The 18,531-nt window shown below is 37.2% G+C and overlaps 1 protein-coding gene across 1 annotated transcript in view; it reads right to left on the bottom strand.

The window, feature by feature from the left end:
- Nucleotides 1-4,574: 4,574 nt before the first annotated feature.
- LOC122805873 (bone morphogenetic protein 6-like) overlaps nucleotides 4,575-18,531 on the bottom strand; it is a 249,173-nt gene continuing 235,216 nt past the window's right edge. The window contains exon 5 of the mRNA XM_044076121.1: nucleotides 4,575-5,375. Coding sequence (XP_043932056.1) covers nucleotides 5,259-5,375 — 117 coding nt within the window. The 3' untranslated portion in view covers nucleotides 4,575-5,258. The remainder of the gene's footprint in view (nucleotides 5,376-18,531) is intronic.

Consider the following 18,531-nt stretch of genomic DNA (forward strand, 5'->3'; position numbering starts at 1 on the left):
GAGTAACATAGTGTGCAGGATTTCATGCATGCAGCTATGATGAATAACAGTAATACTACAGGATGCCATGCAGGAAACTAGAATGAGTAATAACTAGTGTACATGATAACATGCAAGTAGCCATGATAATTAATAGATGGAGTGCAGGGTCTCATGCATGCAGCTATGATGACTAACAGTAATACTACAAGATGACATGCAGGTAACCATGAGTAATAGACAGAGTGCAGGATCCCATCTATGTAGCTTCTTCAAGTAACAGTAATACAGCAGGATAACATGCATCTAGTAATGGTGAGTAACAGCTGCTGTGCAGGATCATATGCATGTAGCTATGATAAGTAACAGTAATACAGGATGACATGCAGGTAGCCATAAGTAATAGTGTGCAGGATCTCATACATGTAGCTACTTTGAGCAACAGTAATATTGCAAGATGGCATGGATCTAGCAATGATGAGTAACAGCTAGTGTGCAGGTCCAGGATCTCATGCATGTAACTATGATGAGTAACAGTAATATTCCAAGATGACATGTAGGTAGTCATGATAAGTAATGCCTAGTGTGCAGGATCTTATGGATGCAGCTATGATAAAAGTAACACTGCAGGATGACATGGCGGAATCCACAATGAGTAATAGCTAGTGTACAGGATTACGTGCAAGCAGCAATGATGAATAACAAAAATACTGCGGAATGACATGCAGATAGCTATAGTAACACTAATACTGCAGGATGACATGCAGGAATTCCTAGTGAAAAATGGCTAGTGTGCAGGATCATGTGCAAGTAGGTATGATGAGTAACAGTAATAATGTGAGATGACATGCAGGTAATCCTGATGAGTAATAACTAGTGAGAAAGATCTCATGCAAATCGCTATGATGAGTAATCCAGTAGGATGACATGTAGGCAGGTCTGATGAGTAATAGATAGTATTCAAGATCTCATGCACGTAGCAATGATGAGCATAACAATAATACTACAGATGGCAGGCAGATAGCTACGACATGTAATTGCATTATCTCATGCATGTAACTACTGATGTAATAGTTAATCCAGCAGGATGACATACATGTAGATGACACAAGTAGCAGCACTTGCAACATGGGCATTACATTGATTAACAGCCAGTTCACAAGAATGGCATGTAAGAAACCAGAAGAACTAGGACCAGCTCCAATACAACAAACAAGCAGCCATGACAAGCGGCAACGAGTTCTGTAGTTTAGTATGCAATTGAGAACAACACGTAACAGCAAGTTCACAAGATAGGATGCAAAAAGCAGTAAAATGGGATGCAAAACTGGAAATAATACTCTTGCAATAATTTAACTGATTTCTCTAGTTTCATGAGGATATTATTAAAATGATAATGATAATTTATGGTTACACAGTTTAAGCAATTCATATGGGTTTACCATCAGCAACAAGGGTCTCAAGATTAGATACAACAGAAGGCAAATGTATCTTCTAACTTTAACCTAACAGCTCTCCATTAGTTAAATTAATTTATAGCTGTAGTAAACTTATTTCATACTCTTGGAAATCAGTCTGTTATTGAACTTTGCATCTTTATATGTTGTTAACAACTGACATAAGATGGGATTTCAAAATGAATGTCAGTAATCTGACTGCATCTTTTTTTGAATAGCTACATCTCTATTAATTTTTTGTTGTGACCCAGAAATGAAGCTACAGCAGTTCTGTGTATGAACTTACTTTGTATGTGTAAAGCTGTTGAAAGGGGCTATCTTATATTTATGAGCCCTGTAACTGCATAACACTTAACTCTGCCAAAAAGGAAAAGCAGAGCTACTCATACCAAATTAGTTCTTATTGTGACTGTTTGTCTGGTGAATGTAGTAACAGATTACTATGATACTTATAAAGCTCATGGATGCATAATAGTACCGTATTACTTGCAGGGGTATTATTTTAACTAACTAATCTGGCGTTATTTGAAATGAGTGACACTGGTGTCTTTGGCTAGCTAAATCAGTTATGGTAAAGTGAACCTTTATGCCTGAATAAACTAAGCACACATTGTGGCACTTTGAAGGAATGTGTCATATAAACATTTACAATAATGACTGCTATTTGGTGTATATAAACGTATGTGAACTCAGACTTATATAACTTGACTTAACATGTCGAAAATTACATTATTAGAGTACTACAGCTTTTACTGTAGTAGGAGACATCTTGTATTAACTACAGATAACTAACTGTATATAACCAAAATAAAGTAATATGTTAAGAAGCTTTTACATTCAGTAGTCCATCACTTACCAAGAAATGCTAAGTAAAATGATAACTTGCTTCCAGAGGTAGAGATTATTGACTTTAGACCTCACCCAGAAATCACAAGCAGAAAACTGGTTCATTCCTCCACTCATGTTGTATATAATGCAGACATTAGCTTCTCCACCCCCCAACCCCCTACCCAGCTTCAACTTTACAACAAATTGGGAACTGAAAGGGAACCTTCCTATGGGAAGACAATTGTCCATGAGTTGACTAGGAGAAAATGGAGACTCCTGAATCTCTTGGAGGATTATCATTTCCAGATCTAAGGCTATATCGGGGTGCAATGATCTTGATCACTGCATTTAAGATCACATCAGTACTTACAAAGCCATCTGGAAAGACATGATAATGGTTAGATATTGCCTTCCACTATTACTTGGCTGCAGTCCTTATGAATGTACCCACATGGAAACACCTCATTTCACTGGATGTGCTTAAACACCAACTAAGCACTCTTTTTAAAACCCCTCCTCTAACTCATCTGAAAGAAATGATTATCCAAACTGGTGGTCCTAGAGGTAGGAAACAGGAATTTCCACTTACTGGGAATTGGAGATGAAAATGAAATGGTTTGTGTTATTGGTACCAAATGTTTAAAAAGGGAGATATTTTGGCCTGGCCAAAGATTAAAATAAGATACAATCTTCCCCAAACTCTATTTCTGGAATGTTCAGGGTTAAGAAAGACCCTAGGAGCAATGGAATGCTGCAAAAGATCTGAGCTGAGAAAGACTGACATTGTATCATTAGTTAAACAACTGAGGGAGAAGATGCTCATATCCCATCCAAGAGTTTTGTGGTTCTATAAAGCCCTAATTATCCTAAAATATCCATTAATACAAAAAAAATCCAGTTGGGAGGCTCTGCTTGGCACTTAAATAGAACTAGGAAGCTGGCTTAATTATTTCCATTTTCAACATAGTCATACTGGATAGAAGAATTAAGATATTTGGCTGGAAGTGCTTGCATAAATACTTTTACACACCATCCAAATAGAAAAAAAATTATGCTACTGTGAGGTCCATCTGTTTAAGATGCGGATTACAGGAAATGGGTAATTGGATGCATATATTTTTATCATGCCCCATGTTAAGTCAGTTTATAGCTCAGCTTTAAGAAGCTTGTTGCCGATTTGTTTGCGGGAGCAATAGAAATTGATCCCACACAATGCCTCCTAGGTTGGCACAGGTACAATTCTCTAACCCTTCAGAGAAGTCATTACTGGTCATGATAATGCGTCTTACCAAGAAATGTGTCACTAGGAAATGGAAACAGAGTTCTTCTCCAGAAGTCATCGAGCTTGTGGATATGCTGAATGACTTAATGAAAGCTGAATTAGCTTTAACAAAGAAAACACCCTAGGGCAAAATAATGAAGAAACAGAGGATATGGCAGTTATATACAGGTTCTTAGAAACTTTACTGGACCACAGAACGTATTCCTCTATACTGAGCAGCTCATCCCAATCTGGGTTACTGCACATATGGAATCACTCAGCATCCTGAACCTAGATTTAGCAACTTTCTGCATTTTTGTGCCCTTTCACCTGCAGTCGTTATATCACATACCTAGTTAGGAATTTAATTAACACTATTGTATCTTCCACAGCACTTTGGTCATATCCATGTTCATCTGGTGTACTTGTAAATAGTTTAATGCAGCCATACTGTTTCTTATTCTCTTTTTATCTGTTGCATATTTTTTATATATACTGGGAATTTATTTGCTTTCCTGGATGCATATAGATTAAGTATAAACTAACTTTCTACTACTGCAGATATAGGCGATAAGATGTTCTAGTGAATCGCAGCAATTTTGAAATCAATGAACCATAAGTGTAGTTAGATTGCATGCATGCAAACAATGATTACTGACAATTCAAAGCTGATATGTCGTTAATTGTAATCTGCATTATTCATTTCTATCACATGTAATCTCAAATCCAGATAAGTAAAGATGCTATAATAAAAAATGCTGATCATTACTGCTGGCTACTGAAACTGTAATGCAGATGTCAGACATTCATGTTAACCTTATTCTTAACTGCAAACGAATTATATCACAAGCGGTGGAAAACTGCATTATGCAGTAAAAGTTAAAATGAAAACAAAGACATGATTTAACAGTATGGAAAACTATCTATAAATGGGTCATCACTGAGTAAAAGACATTTTTTATCTACCTATAGGGCACTTTACGGTGTAATTTTTAGGTTTTCAATGCATTTCCTAGAAAAAAAATGTCAGACAGAATCCAAAGGGTAACTGGGTTTGTATTCAAAGAATATATATTCATAACATTTGATATACTCCTGAAGTGATTATATTATGTGAAGTTTTCATATTTATTATTGCCAAGGAAAAAAAAACACTGTGATAGTTTTATACAAATTTTGTATGTAGACACATCTGAATAACTAAATTATATACAATAAACAGTTTGAATGTTTCCAACTTGATAATGAAATCCAGCACCACAGAGCAAACCATGAGCTTATTACAACACGATCATGTGATATTTCCCAGCCAATGAAATACATAAATCAGTGGTACGTTTTGGTTACGTTTTTCCTGTGGAGCAGGAAAATGGCAAGTTGCAAAGAAAACTGATATCCCACCACAGACATACAATGAAAAATGAAACATAAGAGGAAGTACTTTTTTTATAACCATATGGTTAAAAAAATGACTGGAGTTCCTAGTTGCTTGCAAGCATGTGCTGTGCTGTATTTCATCTGTTATGAGTTTACTAATTATAGCCAGTAGAGATTGTACAAAAGCAGTGGTTAGGCTTGTATATTATTTTTTGTAATAAATTAAGGAAGTCATCCCACTTCAGTCTTCTTCTTGACAATAAAGTGAGAAAAGAAGTGTCCCAAGCTTTACAACTGAGAAAATAGAAAACCAAGCATGCCATTGTAAAGAGAAATGTGGCAGGAGATGGTCCTTATTACACCTGGCATTCACATTCCTGTATGAAAGGTACATTTCTTATAACCAAAGAAGAATCTTCCTCAAGGTAGACAAATGGGACCAGGATTTCATTCTTGGCTTTACAGCAGTATTCCTGTGGAATGCAAAAGCTGTGGTCAGTAGTCAGTCAGTAACACTCATTGCATTTATTTTCAATAAATTTCTCTTAAGGAAAAGTATAGTGCCCTCATAAAATCATACAATAGGTGAACACAGCATTTCAAAGTGGCAGGGTGAACTAAAATATTTAGATTGCATTTATTCAATTGCCAGATATGACAATAAACATATCTAGTCTGCCTTTTCAGTGCATTCAACATTCTACACCACCTCTTTTCCTATCTTCCCCGTACTATTTCACCACCTGTCCCATGCCGTCTTGACTACTTACATGAATTTCCTCAACCACCACTTATTCTATTAATCCATTCCATGCTTTCTTAGCCCTCTCCATTTGTCTGCAGTGAACTTCAACAGCCATCTAACTGCCCATTTGGTCAGCCTTTACAATCCATTTTTCCTTGGGCCCTTACAAAGTCCTGCATTGCTGTTCTGTTCTTGTGCCATCATTAAATAGGCTGATTGCATTCTCTCTTCACTCAACTATATCACAGATCAACACATTAAACAGCAGTGGACCTGAACTGCCTCCTCTTGTACTCCACTAGACACATGCCTTATTCCTTACACCCCCCCCCCCCCAACCTCAACCTACTATGCTCTGTTATTCAGCTATACAGTTTTCCTAGCAACTACCTGTGTAGGACCAAGTAAAGCACCTTGAAGAAGTCAGTTCCACTCTGTTTATTGCTACTAAACTACAAAGATCTTCTATAAACTAGTCATTAGGCTTGACTGACACCTCCTTTTTATTCTTAATACACAATGTTTTTCATCCTAGATATTGCAGTTTATCCGAAGAAAATAACCAGTTGACAGGCTGGAATTTTCCCAGATGTTTCAGCAGCTTCTTTCCTTCCTTCCTTTTACAAGTCCAGTTCTTCAGCCATTTCTACACCACCCAGTAATTGGTTAATAATTTCTACAAGAGAATGCAGTAGCACAATGGCCAGCTTCAGCAAGATCCTGGGAGGGAGCCTATCTGCTCGGTGTGAAGCAGCCTATGGGGTTTCTCTACCTTATCATTTGTTTGGGTGCCTGATGAAATTCCAGGGATAGTAATTGTGATTCTTAGAACAGTAGTACTAAAAGTATCGGTGAGGGAAATATATATATACATACCAAATCAGAATGTGCCTCAGAACATTCCCCTACCATGTGCTACCTCAGAACATTCCCTTACCCCATGGTAAAGCAATATAGGCCTTAGTCTGTATAATTAACAGGGGTAAGAGAGGGGGCAAGGTCCTATTTAGGGGTGTAGGGTGGTGTGACCCCTCTCCAGCAAAAATACTTGAAAGGTGTAAGAATGAATTTAAGAATGACATTTTTCTGTACTGTACCTTTCCTGCTTTCACCTTTTTTGTTGCTCTTCTGCTTCTATCTTTGTAGGATGCCTCTTCCACTTCCCATTTCCTCTCTTTCTCTTGTTGTGTGTCCTTTTATATTAAACAATAACAGTAACCTTACATTCCTAAACAGTCACACTTCCAGTCTCCTTTTTTGCTTACACCTTTGCCCATAGCTCTAAGTACTCCATCACTAAATCCAGTTCGCCTCTAGACTCCTAAAACATTGTTGACCCACTGCCCAGCTCAGTATAATCCACTCCCACAAAATTCCATGCCTTCATGTTCATCCTTGCATTCTTACTCTTCCTGTCACTCTAAACCATACAACAATGTCTTCAAGGTTGGCTAATATCAACTTCACTAGACAGGCCTCAACTTGGTTAGAAACTGTTATATGTTTAATCAACTCATAATTAAGCAATTGTTCACCTACCTAAAAATTTAACAGCAAAAACAACAACAACAACAAAAAAATTAATTAAATTAAATTACAACACCTAAATTATATTTGGACAAGTCCCCCACATTACCATGCAGGAGGCTTCACTCCAGTAACTGTTACTAAATATAGTAAACTCCAAGGTTGTAAAACCCCAGTGCATGTTAACAATTTTCATAGTAATGGTCCAACACTTAAGTGCAGTTCACACAAGCATTGTGCTCCTGTTAGTGCACATCCAGAATATTCCCCTTTCTTGTATAGTCTTGAATCAACTCTCTGAACCCCCATAGCCCAATAAATCAGTTATTTCCCTCTCATTTTCTTCTCTCTTTCTTTCTCTCTCTAGCTGTACTTTGGAGCTCAGCATCTTCCTCTAGTCCTGGCTGATTTTATCTCCCATAAGTACAGCCCTCTTCCTCCTATCCCTCTACCCCACTCCCTTATGCTCTTCCTCAGTTTCTCCTCCTCCTCCTCCTCCTCCTGTGACATGTCTGTGGACCAGTATACTGTAATGATCCATCAGTATTCCAACTTCCTCACCCTTAAACAGCATGGCACCCTGAGTTCTGAACTTGCCTGCTCCCATGGCCTCTCCATGGATGGTATTCCTCTCTTCCTTTGACCTTTTTATTCAATGCCATCCTTTAAGACGACTGCTCTGTCCCCCCATTCCTCAGCACACTTCGTATTTTCTGCCAGAAACTAAACCTTTCAGTTTAATGCTTGAATTTGTGTTAACCTATATCTGAATTTTACTTTGTATAGTTCAACGCAACAATGTATATATGTTTCGATGTTGTTATGTTAATTATTTTGTCTTAATGTGATAATTTCAGGGGATGAATGTAATATCTCCCCAAGCTGAGCCTGAAAATGGCCCAGTTGGATTAGTGCTCTACCTTGGTTAACAAATATATACAAACTTACTTACTTACATACATACATACATACATATATGCATGAATACACCTATACCCAGGTACCTCCACATCTCACCTCCTCTTTTTCATGACCCATTTTTCCATAATAACAAGTCAAAAAGAAAAACAAACTCTGCAATTTATTTTATATAACTATATAACTTTAATAACTCAAAAACAGCAAAGCTTTCGGATTCTCATGAAACCCTTCCTCAGTGCATGTTTCCATGATACCATCCATATCTACCTTCCTTCTTCTTCTTCCGCATCTCTCCCTATAACTACCTCAACTTTCAAACCAGAATATTGTATTGTATATTAATACTAATCCTCTCTGCTCTGACTCAGAGCCATTGTTGGCTCATCTAGTTCCCAGTGCTGCTGCATGATTTGGTGATCAGGTACCCTTCAACTTAGGGCTGTGTAGCATAAATAAATAAAAGGGTGGCTGATCTGATCTAGTCCATTCCCTGATCTAGCCAGGTTTTAAAAGCAGCTTAAAACACACAAAGCCCTGAAGGAAGCACTGCTTCATTTCTGACAGGCTGACAAAGTAGTATTGAATTCATTTCATGAATATGAATAATGCACTACTAACCAACCGGCATCTGCTGATCACACCCCATAATATCTTGTGCCTGGGATGGCTGCCCTCCTTCATCCCACTGTGGCTGCACTTCTGCTCTGAATAATCTTTGCTTGTTTCTCTGCTGCATTCTGTATCTATTCTCCTTTTCTTTATACTGTTCAAATACCCGCCCTTCTCTTCTGATTCTTTAATATTCCCTCCCAAACTGCATCTTAGCTTAAAGGTACAATATCTGAGATCCAAAATTAGGCACAAGAGACCAGCAGTTCCAACACACAAGTGATTTAAGGTTCAAACACAGCAAAAGGAACACACATCCACAAATAACATAAACGTTGATAAAAACACTTCCCCTTACGTTTTCGTCTCATAGAACTTCATCAGATGGGCAAAAACATCATAGTTACTTAGTTAAATAACTTTTTCTGTTTGAATAGACCAATGAAATCAGTGATTCAATTAGTTACCAAGATATACAGAAAGAGGGGATTCTAAACTGCATGTGACAGTCTTACTAGTCTAGCACCATCTGGTGGGCAAATAATAAAACACATGAAAATGTATATAAAATCAAGAATTCACTTAAATAAATAAACCAGGATAAAATAACATGAATATACATAAAATATGTAAAAATATCACAATTTTGCAGATCTGAGCTTGAGTACAGGTTTTAAAGACACCATATCATTAAGTCCTGAATTGTTGCAAGCTTCCAGGACTATTTGCCAATATAGTTCCCTGCATTCGAGTCTGGTCTCTCATGGCCCACCCCTGGAGTCTATAGGGACCACCTCTATCACGTAAAATTGATACTCTGCTTTTGGACATAACTGAAGATGTTTGTACTAGGCGTTATTATCATTTTTCTTCCTTAAATCATAAAGGTGTTCATACATTCTTTGTTTTACCCTCCCATCTTGCCCACATAGAAGGAGTCGCATGCCCCACACAAAACAATATATACCACACCTGTGGTATTACAATTTGTATACCCTCTAGTAGTTATATACTTGTTTCTATATTTTAAATATAACATGTCTCCAGTCCGTATGTACTTAAATTGGGTATAACTTCCACATTTGTGTGTACCTTTTTTGTTAGAGAGTTCCAAAATTGCTATAATAGGAACCTCCTTCCAAAATATTTTTGATATTTCGTCCTTTTTTGTACACACATTTAAGTGGCTTGTCAAATGTACAATTTAAATCTGATAAGGCTGCAAATTTTTTCCACTTCTTGTCTATAACTTGTTTGACCAAATTTGTTTCACCATCATATGTGATAGTCAAAGCAGATTGGTAAGAAAACAGATTAGTAATAAATAAGTTAAAATCAACTAATAAATTCACCACATTAGTTTTTACCCTGGGTATAAAAGTGAATCCTTTCGAAAATAAATTAAAATGCCCTTTGGTGATGACAGTGCTGGTGTAGTTAAATATATTAAAACCATTGTAGCTAAATAAGCAACCATCTTGTCTAATTTCATCTTGAGAATCTATCTCCAATATGTTCGTTCCTGTGGTCCCCAACTTTTCTGTACTTGGTTCCCATACCTGTAGTTCACAGGACCCTTCTGTCTCAACCTCTCAGACCTCCTTAGAGGTGGAAATTCTAAGGGGTCCTGTAAGTTTAAATTTTCTTTGTCATCCTGATTAATATTCTCTGTATATGCCCATCTTCTATCGTTTTCACCCCCATACAAGTTGCTGTTGACCCTAAAGGGTTTTGGTTTAGGGTAATGTGTCATGCTAGCATATTCATTACAGTCTCTCTCAATTTTCATAAGTTTTCTATCCTGTATTTTCTTGCATTTTAACTCAATGTCATTCAAAATATCAAAATATTTTGCCTTTTCAGTATCTATACTGAACAGTAAATCACTAACAATCAAGGGAGCCCGCAGGATTTTTTGCAGGGGGGTGCAAACCCAGAGCACAGCCCCACCCCCTTAAAAGCACCACCCCCAACCCCGCCCCTTCACCCCCCCCCCCAAGACACAGCCATTTCAGTATCCCATTACTTTGGCTATTTCTCCCCAGTTGCTATAAACACTGTTCAAAACTCTCGGTGTGCATACTGTTTTATGCTTTACGTCTACAATGATTACAGATATTTGGTTTTAATTTACAACTTTTATTTCAAATTTTAGGGCTTCAGGGCCAATAGCCTAGTAACTTCCTATTTTATAGCACAAACACTGATAGGCATTTGCTAAACTTAAACAAAGCAATAGTCTTACAATGAAAACAGACTTAGCATTAAAGCTTCTCTACCTTTGAAACTCGCATTCACTAAAACAGCATTGAAACCCACATTCAAAGAAAATGCATCTGGCCAGTGGCAGGTTAAGTTTACCTTTGGACTGCTTTCAAATCATAGGCCCTTTGCACATATTTCAGAACCATGCATAACTGCTTTGGATTAATCTTCCTGATTGTATTAATTATGATATATAATAAATAATTGAATTATATCCCTTGTTAATACAGCACCACTTAGAGAGTGTGTTTTATAGTTTTGAACATTTTTTCCAGTAAGCAATGAAACAAAACGGGTGACGTACAAGAGTGGAGGAAGATGCACACAGGTTGATTATATCCTATGTAGGAGGGCCAGTCTGAAAGAGATTGGAGACTGTAAAGTGATGGCAGGGGAAAGTGTAGTTAAGCAGCATAGAATGGTGGTCTGTAGGATGATGTTGGTGATCAAGAGGAGGAGTGTGAAAGCAGTGCCAAGGATTAAATGGTGGAAGTTAAAAAGGGTGATTGTGAGGTGGAGTTCAGAGAAGAGTTAAGACAGGCACTGGGAGGCAGTGGAGAGTTACCAAATAGCTGGGTAACTACAGCAGAACTAGTAAGGGAGACTGCTAGAAAGGTGCTTGGTGTGACATCTGGACAGAGGAAGGAGGACAAGGAGACCTGGTGGTGGAATGAGGAAGTACAGGAAAGTATACAGAGGAAGAGGCTGGCAAAGAAGAAGTGGGATTGTCAAAGAGATGAAGAAAGTAGACATGAGTATAAGGAGATGAGGCACATGGCAAAGAGAGGTGGCAAAGGCTAAGGATAAGGCATATGGAGAGTTGTATGAGAGACTGGACACTAAAGAGGGAGAAAAGGACCTGTACCGATTGGCTAGACAGAGGGACAGAGCTGGGAAAGATGTGCAACAGGTAAGGGTGATAAAGGATAGCGAGGGAAACGTACTCACAAGAGAGGAGAGTGTGTTGAGTAGATGGAAAGAGTACTTTGAGGGGTTGATGAATGAAAAGAATGACAGAGAGAAGGTTGGATGATGTGGGGATAGTGAAACAGATTAGCAAGGAGGACGTAAGGACAGCTGTGAAGAGGATGAAGAATGGAAAGGCTGTTGGCCCAGATGACATACCAGTGGACGCATGGAGGTGCTTAGGAGAAATGGCAGTGGTATTTTTAACTAGATTGTTTAATGAAATTTTGGAAAGTCAGAGGATGCCTGAGGAGTGGAGAAAAAGTGTTTTGGTACCTATCTTTAAGAATAAGGGTGATGTGCAGAGCTGCAGTAACTACAGAGGGATAAAACTGATCAGTCACAGCTTGAAGTTATGTAGTGGAAGCTAGGTTAAGAAGGGAGGTGATGATTAGTGATCAGCAGTATGGTTTCATGCCAGGAAAGAGCACTACAGATGCAATGTTTGCTTTGAGAATGTCGTTGGAGAAATACAGATAAGGTCAGAAGGAGTTGAATTGTGTCTTTGTGGACTTGGAGAAAGCATATGACAGGGTGCCTAGAGTGGAGTTGTTTTATTGTATGAGGAAGTCGGGAGTGGCAGAGAAGTTTGTAAGAGTGGTACAGGATATGTACAAGGGTAGTGTGACATTGATGAGAATTGCGGTGGGAGTGACAGATACGTTTAAGGTGGAGGTGGGATTACATCAAGGATCAGCTCTGAGCCCTTTCTTATTTGCAGTGGTGATGGACAGGTTGACAGATGAGATCAGACAGGAGGCCCCATGGACTGTGATGTTTGCAGATGACATTGTGATCTGTAGTGAGAGTGGGGATCAGGTTGAGGAGACCCTGGAGAGGTGGAGATATGTTCTAGAGAGGAATGAAGGTCAGCAGGGCTAAGACAGAATATGTGTGTGTAAATGAGAGGGAGGGTAGAGGAATGGTGAGGATGCAGGGAGTAGAGTTGGTAAAGGTGGATGAGTTTAAGTACTTGGGATCAGCAGTTCAGAGTAATGGTGAGTGTGGAAGAGAGGTGAAGAAGAGAGTACAGGCAGGGTGGAATTGGTGGAAAAGAGTGTCAGGAGTGATTTGTGACAGACAGGTACCAGTAAGAGTGAAAGGGAAGGTCTACAAGAGGGTAGTGAGACCAGCTATGTTATATGGGTTGGAGACAGTGGCCTTGACAAAAAGGCAGAAGTCAGAGCTGGATGTGGCAGAGTTAAAAATGTTAAGATTTGCACTTGGTGTGACTAGGATGGACAGGATTAGGAATCAGTATATCAGAGGGTCAGCTCAGGTTGGACAGTTTGGAGACAAAGCAAGATAGGCGAGATTGTGTTGGTTTGGACATGTGCTGAGGATGGATGCTGGGTATATTGGGAAAAAGATGCTAAGAATGGAGCTGCCAGGTAAGAGGAAAAGAGGAAGGCCTAAGATAAGGTTTATGGATGTGGTGAGAGAGGACATGCAGGTGGTTGGGGTGACAGAGCAAGATGCAGAGGATAGGAACAGCCGAAAGATGATGATGAATGAAACAAAACATATGAACCAATAATGACAAATTGCCCAATTCAGAACATTTCAACCATAAAAGGCCAGTTAAACATCTATCACTACAATCCACCAATATCAGTCAATGTGCACAGTCTCTGCAGAAGTAAAAGTCATCTGAATAATTTCACATTAAAGAGATCTGAAACTAATGGAGAGGTTGTTGCTAGAAAACAGCTTTATATTTCAGTGTTTCATCTACAAATTCAGTGCCTGCTCCCCTTAAACAATAAATTGCCTATGTTACATTTAAAAAAATGCTAAGCTTGTATATTGCAATAGGAATAAGTGGCAAGCGGAAAGACAGGTTCACAGTTACTAGGCATCTCATTCAACGGAGGACATACTCAGGACTACAGCACTCCACCCCTTACAATACAATACATGCGGTGGGAGTACAACCTTCAGCCTTCTACACCAAGATGCAAGTATGCTACCTGCTGTGCTACTAAGACAGTTTTGAAATTCTACACCACACTAGTGATACCATTTGTTAAACAAAACAGTTGCACATTTTAATCAGACTTGGCATGAGCAGCAGTAAACTTCTCTTCCCTTGAAGCTCACAATTCCTTGAAAATAAATTCCACCTGCTAACTCTAAATAGGGTATTTCACTCTCTCTCACACACACATACCTCAGCCTCTGTGAAAATCTGTACAGTTGAGAAATATGAATCACATACAATGTCATACATACATCCCCCGACCTCCTTAGAAAATGGATATAACAAAATTGTTTCCATTAGTATGCATTTTCTGAGGATATGACGTCTAAAACTCAACTTCAGTCTTCAGTGATTTGCCAGAAATAACACAATTTTATGAGAAACAATCTGAAAATATGAGGCATATAGTAGTTAATAAACTGTTAATTTGCAAGCCTTTGTCATGAAGACCAGCTTGAAGAAGCATAATTAGGATACTCAGTGTTTTTGTGATGTTGTGGGAGTTTTGAAAATTCTAAGAACTGTGCAGGTTACTTCTTCCTGTCCAAAATAAATAATCATAATATTTGGAATCATATGCTAAAAAGCCAATGAATACAAGTTAGAGAATAAGCAAAAAACAGTGAAATGCATTTTAAACCATTGTCATTTATTAAATAGTTCTGAATGCTCGCAGTATAAAAAAAGGATAGTTTATATACTAATCTATAGAATGACACTTCTGATAAAAAAAAATTAGGATTGTTTTTCTATGTTATTGTCTCTTTTTAATGATAACAAAACTTAACATCTAAAAGCAATTTTTTATGGAAATATTGAATCTTAGAAGGGAATATTTTTCAGATATTTGTTCAGATACTATTAGATATAATATTTAAGAAAAACATAGGACTAATTCTAACAGTAGTACTACATTAAAGGATATTGAATATATAAGGGTAAGTATAAATGTTCTATTATATGACATTCTACACAAGGATTATAGCTAAAATCTAAAACCTAGGGATATAGTAATAGTACATGATATAGTATGCAAACAGAAATAGAACGCAGAATAAATATACATACTATATATATATATATATATATATATATATATATATATATATATATATATATATATATATCTATAGAGAGAGAGAGAGTGTTAAAGAATATAAATATGTCTAAAGAGTGGGAGGTTGGCATAGTGGTTAAGGTGTTCACCTTATAAGCACAAGGTTCAGGATTTGATTCTCACCTGGGATAATTGGCTGGGCTTGGAATGGCCCACAAGGACAGTTGGCCTGGTACTAATTTATGAACTTATAATCCTACGTATAACTTTATACATAGTAAATAAAATAGAAAAAATATAAAATCATCTGACCTATAAATTAATAAATATGAAAATAACAACTGATTTCCTCCCTATACTAGACTAGGGAGATAATGTGAGGTACAGTGAAAGTTATTGTAGAAATCAATTTGGCCAACTTATAATAAAGATTCTGAACACCTGTTTAACTTTTCTTATTTATATGATGTCTTTCAAGGGTCATTTGCTATATCCCATGTTGTCTCTTATGCAGGAGATTTAAGGAATCCCACAATGGAAAGTCTAGCCTTGCTAGATTTTTCTTTTAGTTCTTGCAGCAAATAATAAAGAATGCTGCAAACAAAGTCCCAGCTATTCTTTTAGTTAAGTAGTAAACAAAGTCCCAGCTATTCTTTTAGTTAAGTAGTAAACAAAGTCCCAGCTATTCTTTTAGTTAAGTAGTAAACAAAGTCCCAGCTATTCTTTTAGTTAAGTAGCAAACAAAGTCCCAGCTATTCTTTTAGTTAAGTAGTAAAGTCCCAGCTATTCTTTTAGTTAAGTAGCAAACAAAGTCCCAGCTATTCTTTTAGTTAAGTAGCAAACAAAGTCCCAGCTATTCTTTTAGTTAAGTAGTAAACAAAGTCCCAGCTATTCTTTTAGTTAAGTAGTAAACAAAGTCCCAGCTATTCTTTTAGTTAAGTAGCAAACAAAGTCCCAGCTATTCTTTTAGTTAAGTAGTAAAGTCCCAGCTATTCTTTTAGTTAAGTAGCAAACAAAGTCCCAGCTATTCTTTTAGTTAAGTAGCAAACAAAGTCCCAGCTATTCTTTTAGTTAAGTAGCAAACAAAGTCCCAGCTATTCTTTTAGTTAAGTAGCAAACAAAGTCCCAGCTATTTTTTAGTTAAGTAGTAAACAAAGTCCCAGCTATTCTTTTAGTTAAGTAGCAAACAAAGTCCCAGCTATTCTTTTAGTTAAGTAGTAAAGTCCCAGCTATTCTTTTAGTTAAGTAGCAAACAAAGTCCCAGCTATTCTTTTAGTTAAGTAGCAAACAAAGTCCCAGCTATTCTTTTAGTTAAGTAGCAAACAAAGTCCCAGCTATTCTTTTAGTTAAGTAGCAAACAAAGTCCCAGCTATTTTTTAGTTAAGTAGCAAACAAAGTCCCAGCTATTCTTTTAGTTAAGTAGCAAACAAAGTCCCAGCTATTCTTTTAGTTAAGTAGCAAACAAAGTCCCAGCTATTCTTTTAGTTAAGTAGCAAACAAAGTCCCAGCTATTCTTTTTAGTTAAGTAGCAAACAAAGTCCCAGCTATTCTTTTAGTTAAGTAGCAAACAAAGTCCCAGCTATTCTTTTAGTTAAGTAGCAAACAAAGTCCCAGCTATTCTTTTAGTTAAGTAGCAAACAAAGTCCCAGCTATTCTTTTAGTTAAATAGTAAACAAAGTCCCAGCTATTCTTTTAGTTAAGTAGCAAACAAAGTCCCAGCTATTCTTTTAGTTAAGTAGCAAAGTCCCAGCTATTCTTTTAGTTAGGTAGTAAACAAAGTCCCAGCTATTCTTTTAGTTAAGTAGCAAACAAAGTCCCAGCTATTCTTTTAGTTAAGTAGCAAACAAAGTCCCAGCTATTCTTTTAGTTAAGTAGCAAACAAAGTCCCAGCTATTCTTTTAGTTAAGTAGTATGGCAAGCAGGGACACACTAGAAGCAGCTCATTCATTCATTTAATGGCAGATGTGTTCTGACCGTGACGTGTTTTAGTTTATTCTAAGTTTACATACATGAGTCATTGAGACACAGAAAATGATTCCTTTTTTTTTCTTTTTCTCTCTCATTTTTGTTTTCTTCCATCATTGTAGTGTGAACTTTATTTTTTTTCTATATTTTTCCATTCCTGCCCAGGGATCTTCGATACCTTTGTTTTTTGTCTCTGTTTTATTAACCACCCATAAATCAATTAACCATTATTTGTTCATAGGTTCATAGGTTGATCCCAAACATTCAGTGATATACACAACTGGAATATTGGAAGGAATGTAGTGGACTCTAATTTAATTGTGGTGAATGTAATTTACTGAATTTTATATATAAAATTAATGGTATGATTTAATGTCAACAAGATTAGTATCATAGCTGAGAGAATCACCATCAAATTCCAAGGCAGACCACAGGGTTTAGATGACATTCCATCTACAGGGCAAATAAAGTGATAATACTTGTATAACTCAGGAGATAAATATTACCATGTGTGACAAGCAGATATGAGGAAAGGTCTGTATACTCTGTCACAACAACTCTTCAGGAAAAAAACTTTCACAAAAATATGTTTGATATAATTAAGAACTGTTCTCTCTCTCTGTCTCATTCTCTCTCATATATGTGCAGAACAGCTATTGCTTCAAACAACGCTTTCTCCAAGGACTATTTTTTTTTAGAATTATTATTAGTAATAAACGCATTAACCATGATATCATTAATCTAAGGGCAGGTTTGTTAACATGTTCTACTTCAATAGTCAGTAAGAAGTGAAATTCTTGAAAATTCTACTGAAAATACTTGTGGATAAAGAAACTTGATGAGAAAATCTTCTTTGCCCAGTACTACAGTTATAGCATCATTGTATTTTCACCACTGAAGAGAGAGTTGTAAAATTTTCATTTACCAAATAATATTTCCATATCATCTTGTAATATTCATACAAGTTTGTCCCTCCATGGATGTAGTTTACACTCCTTTGCAGAATTATGAAGTTTTACATGCACTGAAATTCCCTGAAACAAGACTCCAGAACTTGAGTTACAAATTTTTGACCATAGGCAGGCTTGCACACTAAAGAATGAATTCAAATATTTATAATCAGCATCTACCTTAGTACAGACCCTTTTTGGTGTGTGAAACTCGAGGACCATGAATGCTTTAAGATCCCACATAAGTACAGTACGGCACGGTATGGTACGTTCCTCTGCTGTATATAAATAAACAAAACGGAGCACTTCTCTGGCAGAAAAATCCTTACCTCAGTCAGCCTGCATATAAACAGAAACGGCAGCACATAAATGGATCATCTGCGACTCTGGCAACCTTCGCGCACTTTTGGGTTTGAATTTACGTTAGCGTGCAATGCACGCATGTGTCTTCTATGGTTCTGGCGCCTATGGATGCAAACAGCATTCTTAAAGAGGAACGCCTAACGCCCTTTAAAAAAAAAACGTTTTTTTTTTAAATTAAAATAAAATTAATTTCTCGTTTCCAGGGGGGGTGCAAGTGCACCCCCTTGCACCTGCCTGCGGGCGCCCTTGCTAACAATACTGTTAACACTCTCAATCTGAT

The sequence above is a fragment of the Protopterus annectens genome, chromosome 7.part0, assembly GCF_019279795.1.
Source record: "Protopterus annectens isolate FY-2018-M chromosome 7.part0, PAN1.0, whole genome shotgun sequence".
Taxonomy (NCBI): domain Eukaryota; kingdom Metazoa; phylum Chordata; order Ceratodontiformes; family Protopteridae; genus Protopterus; species Protopterus annectens.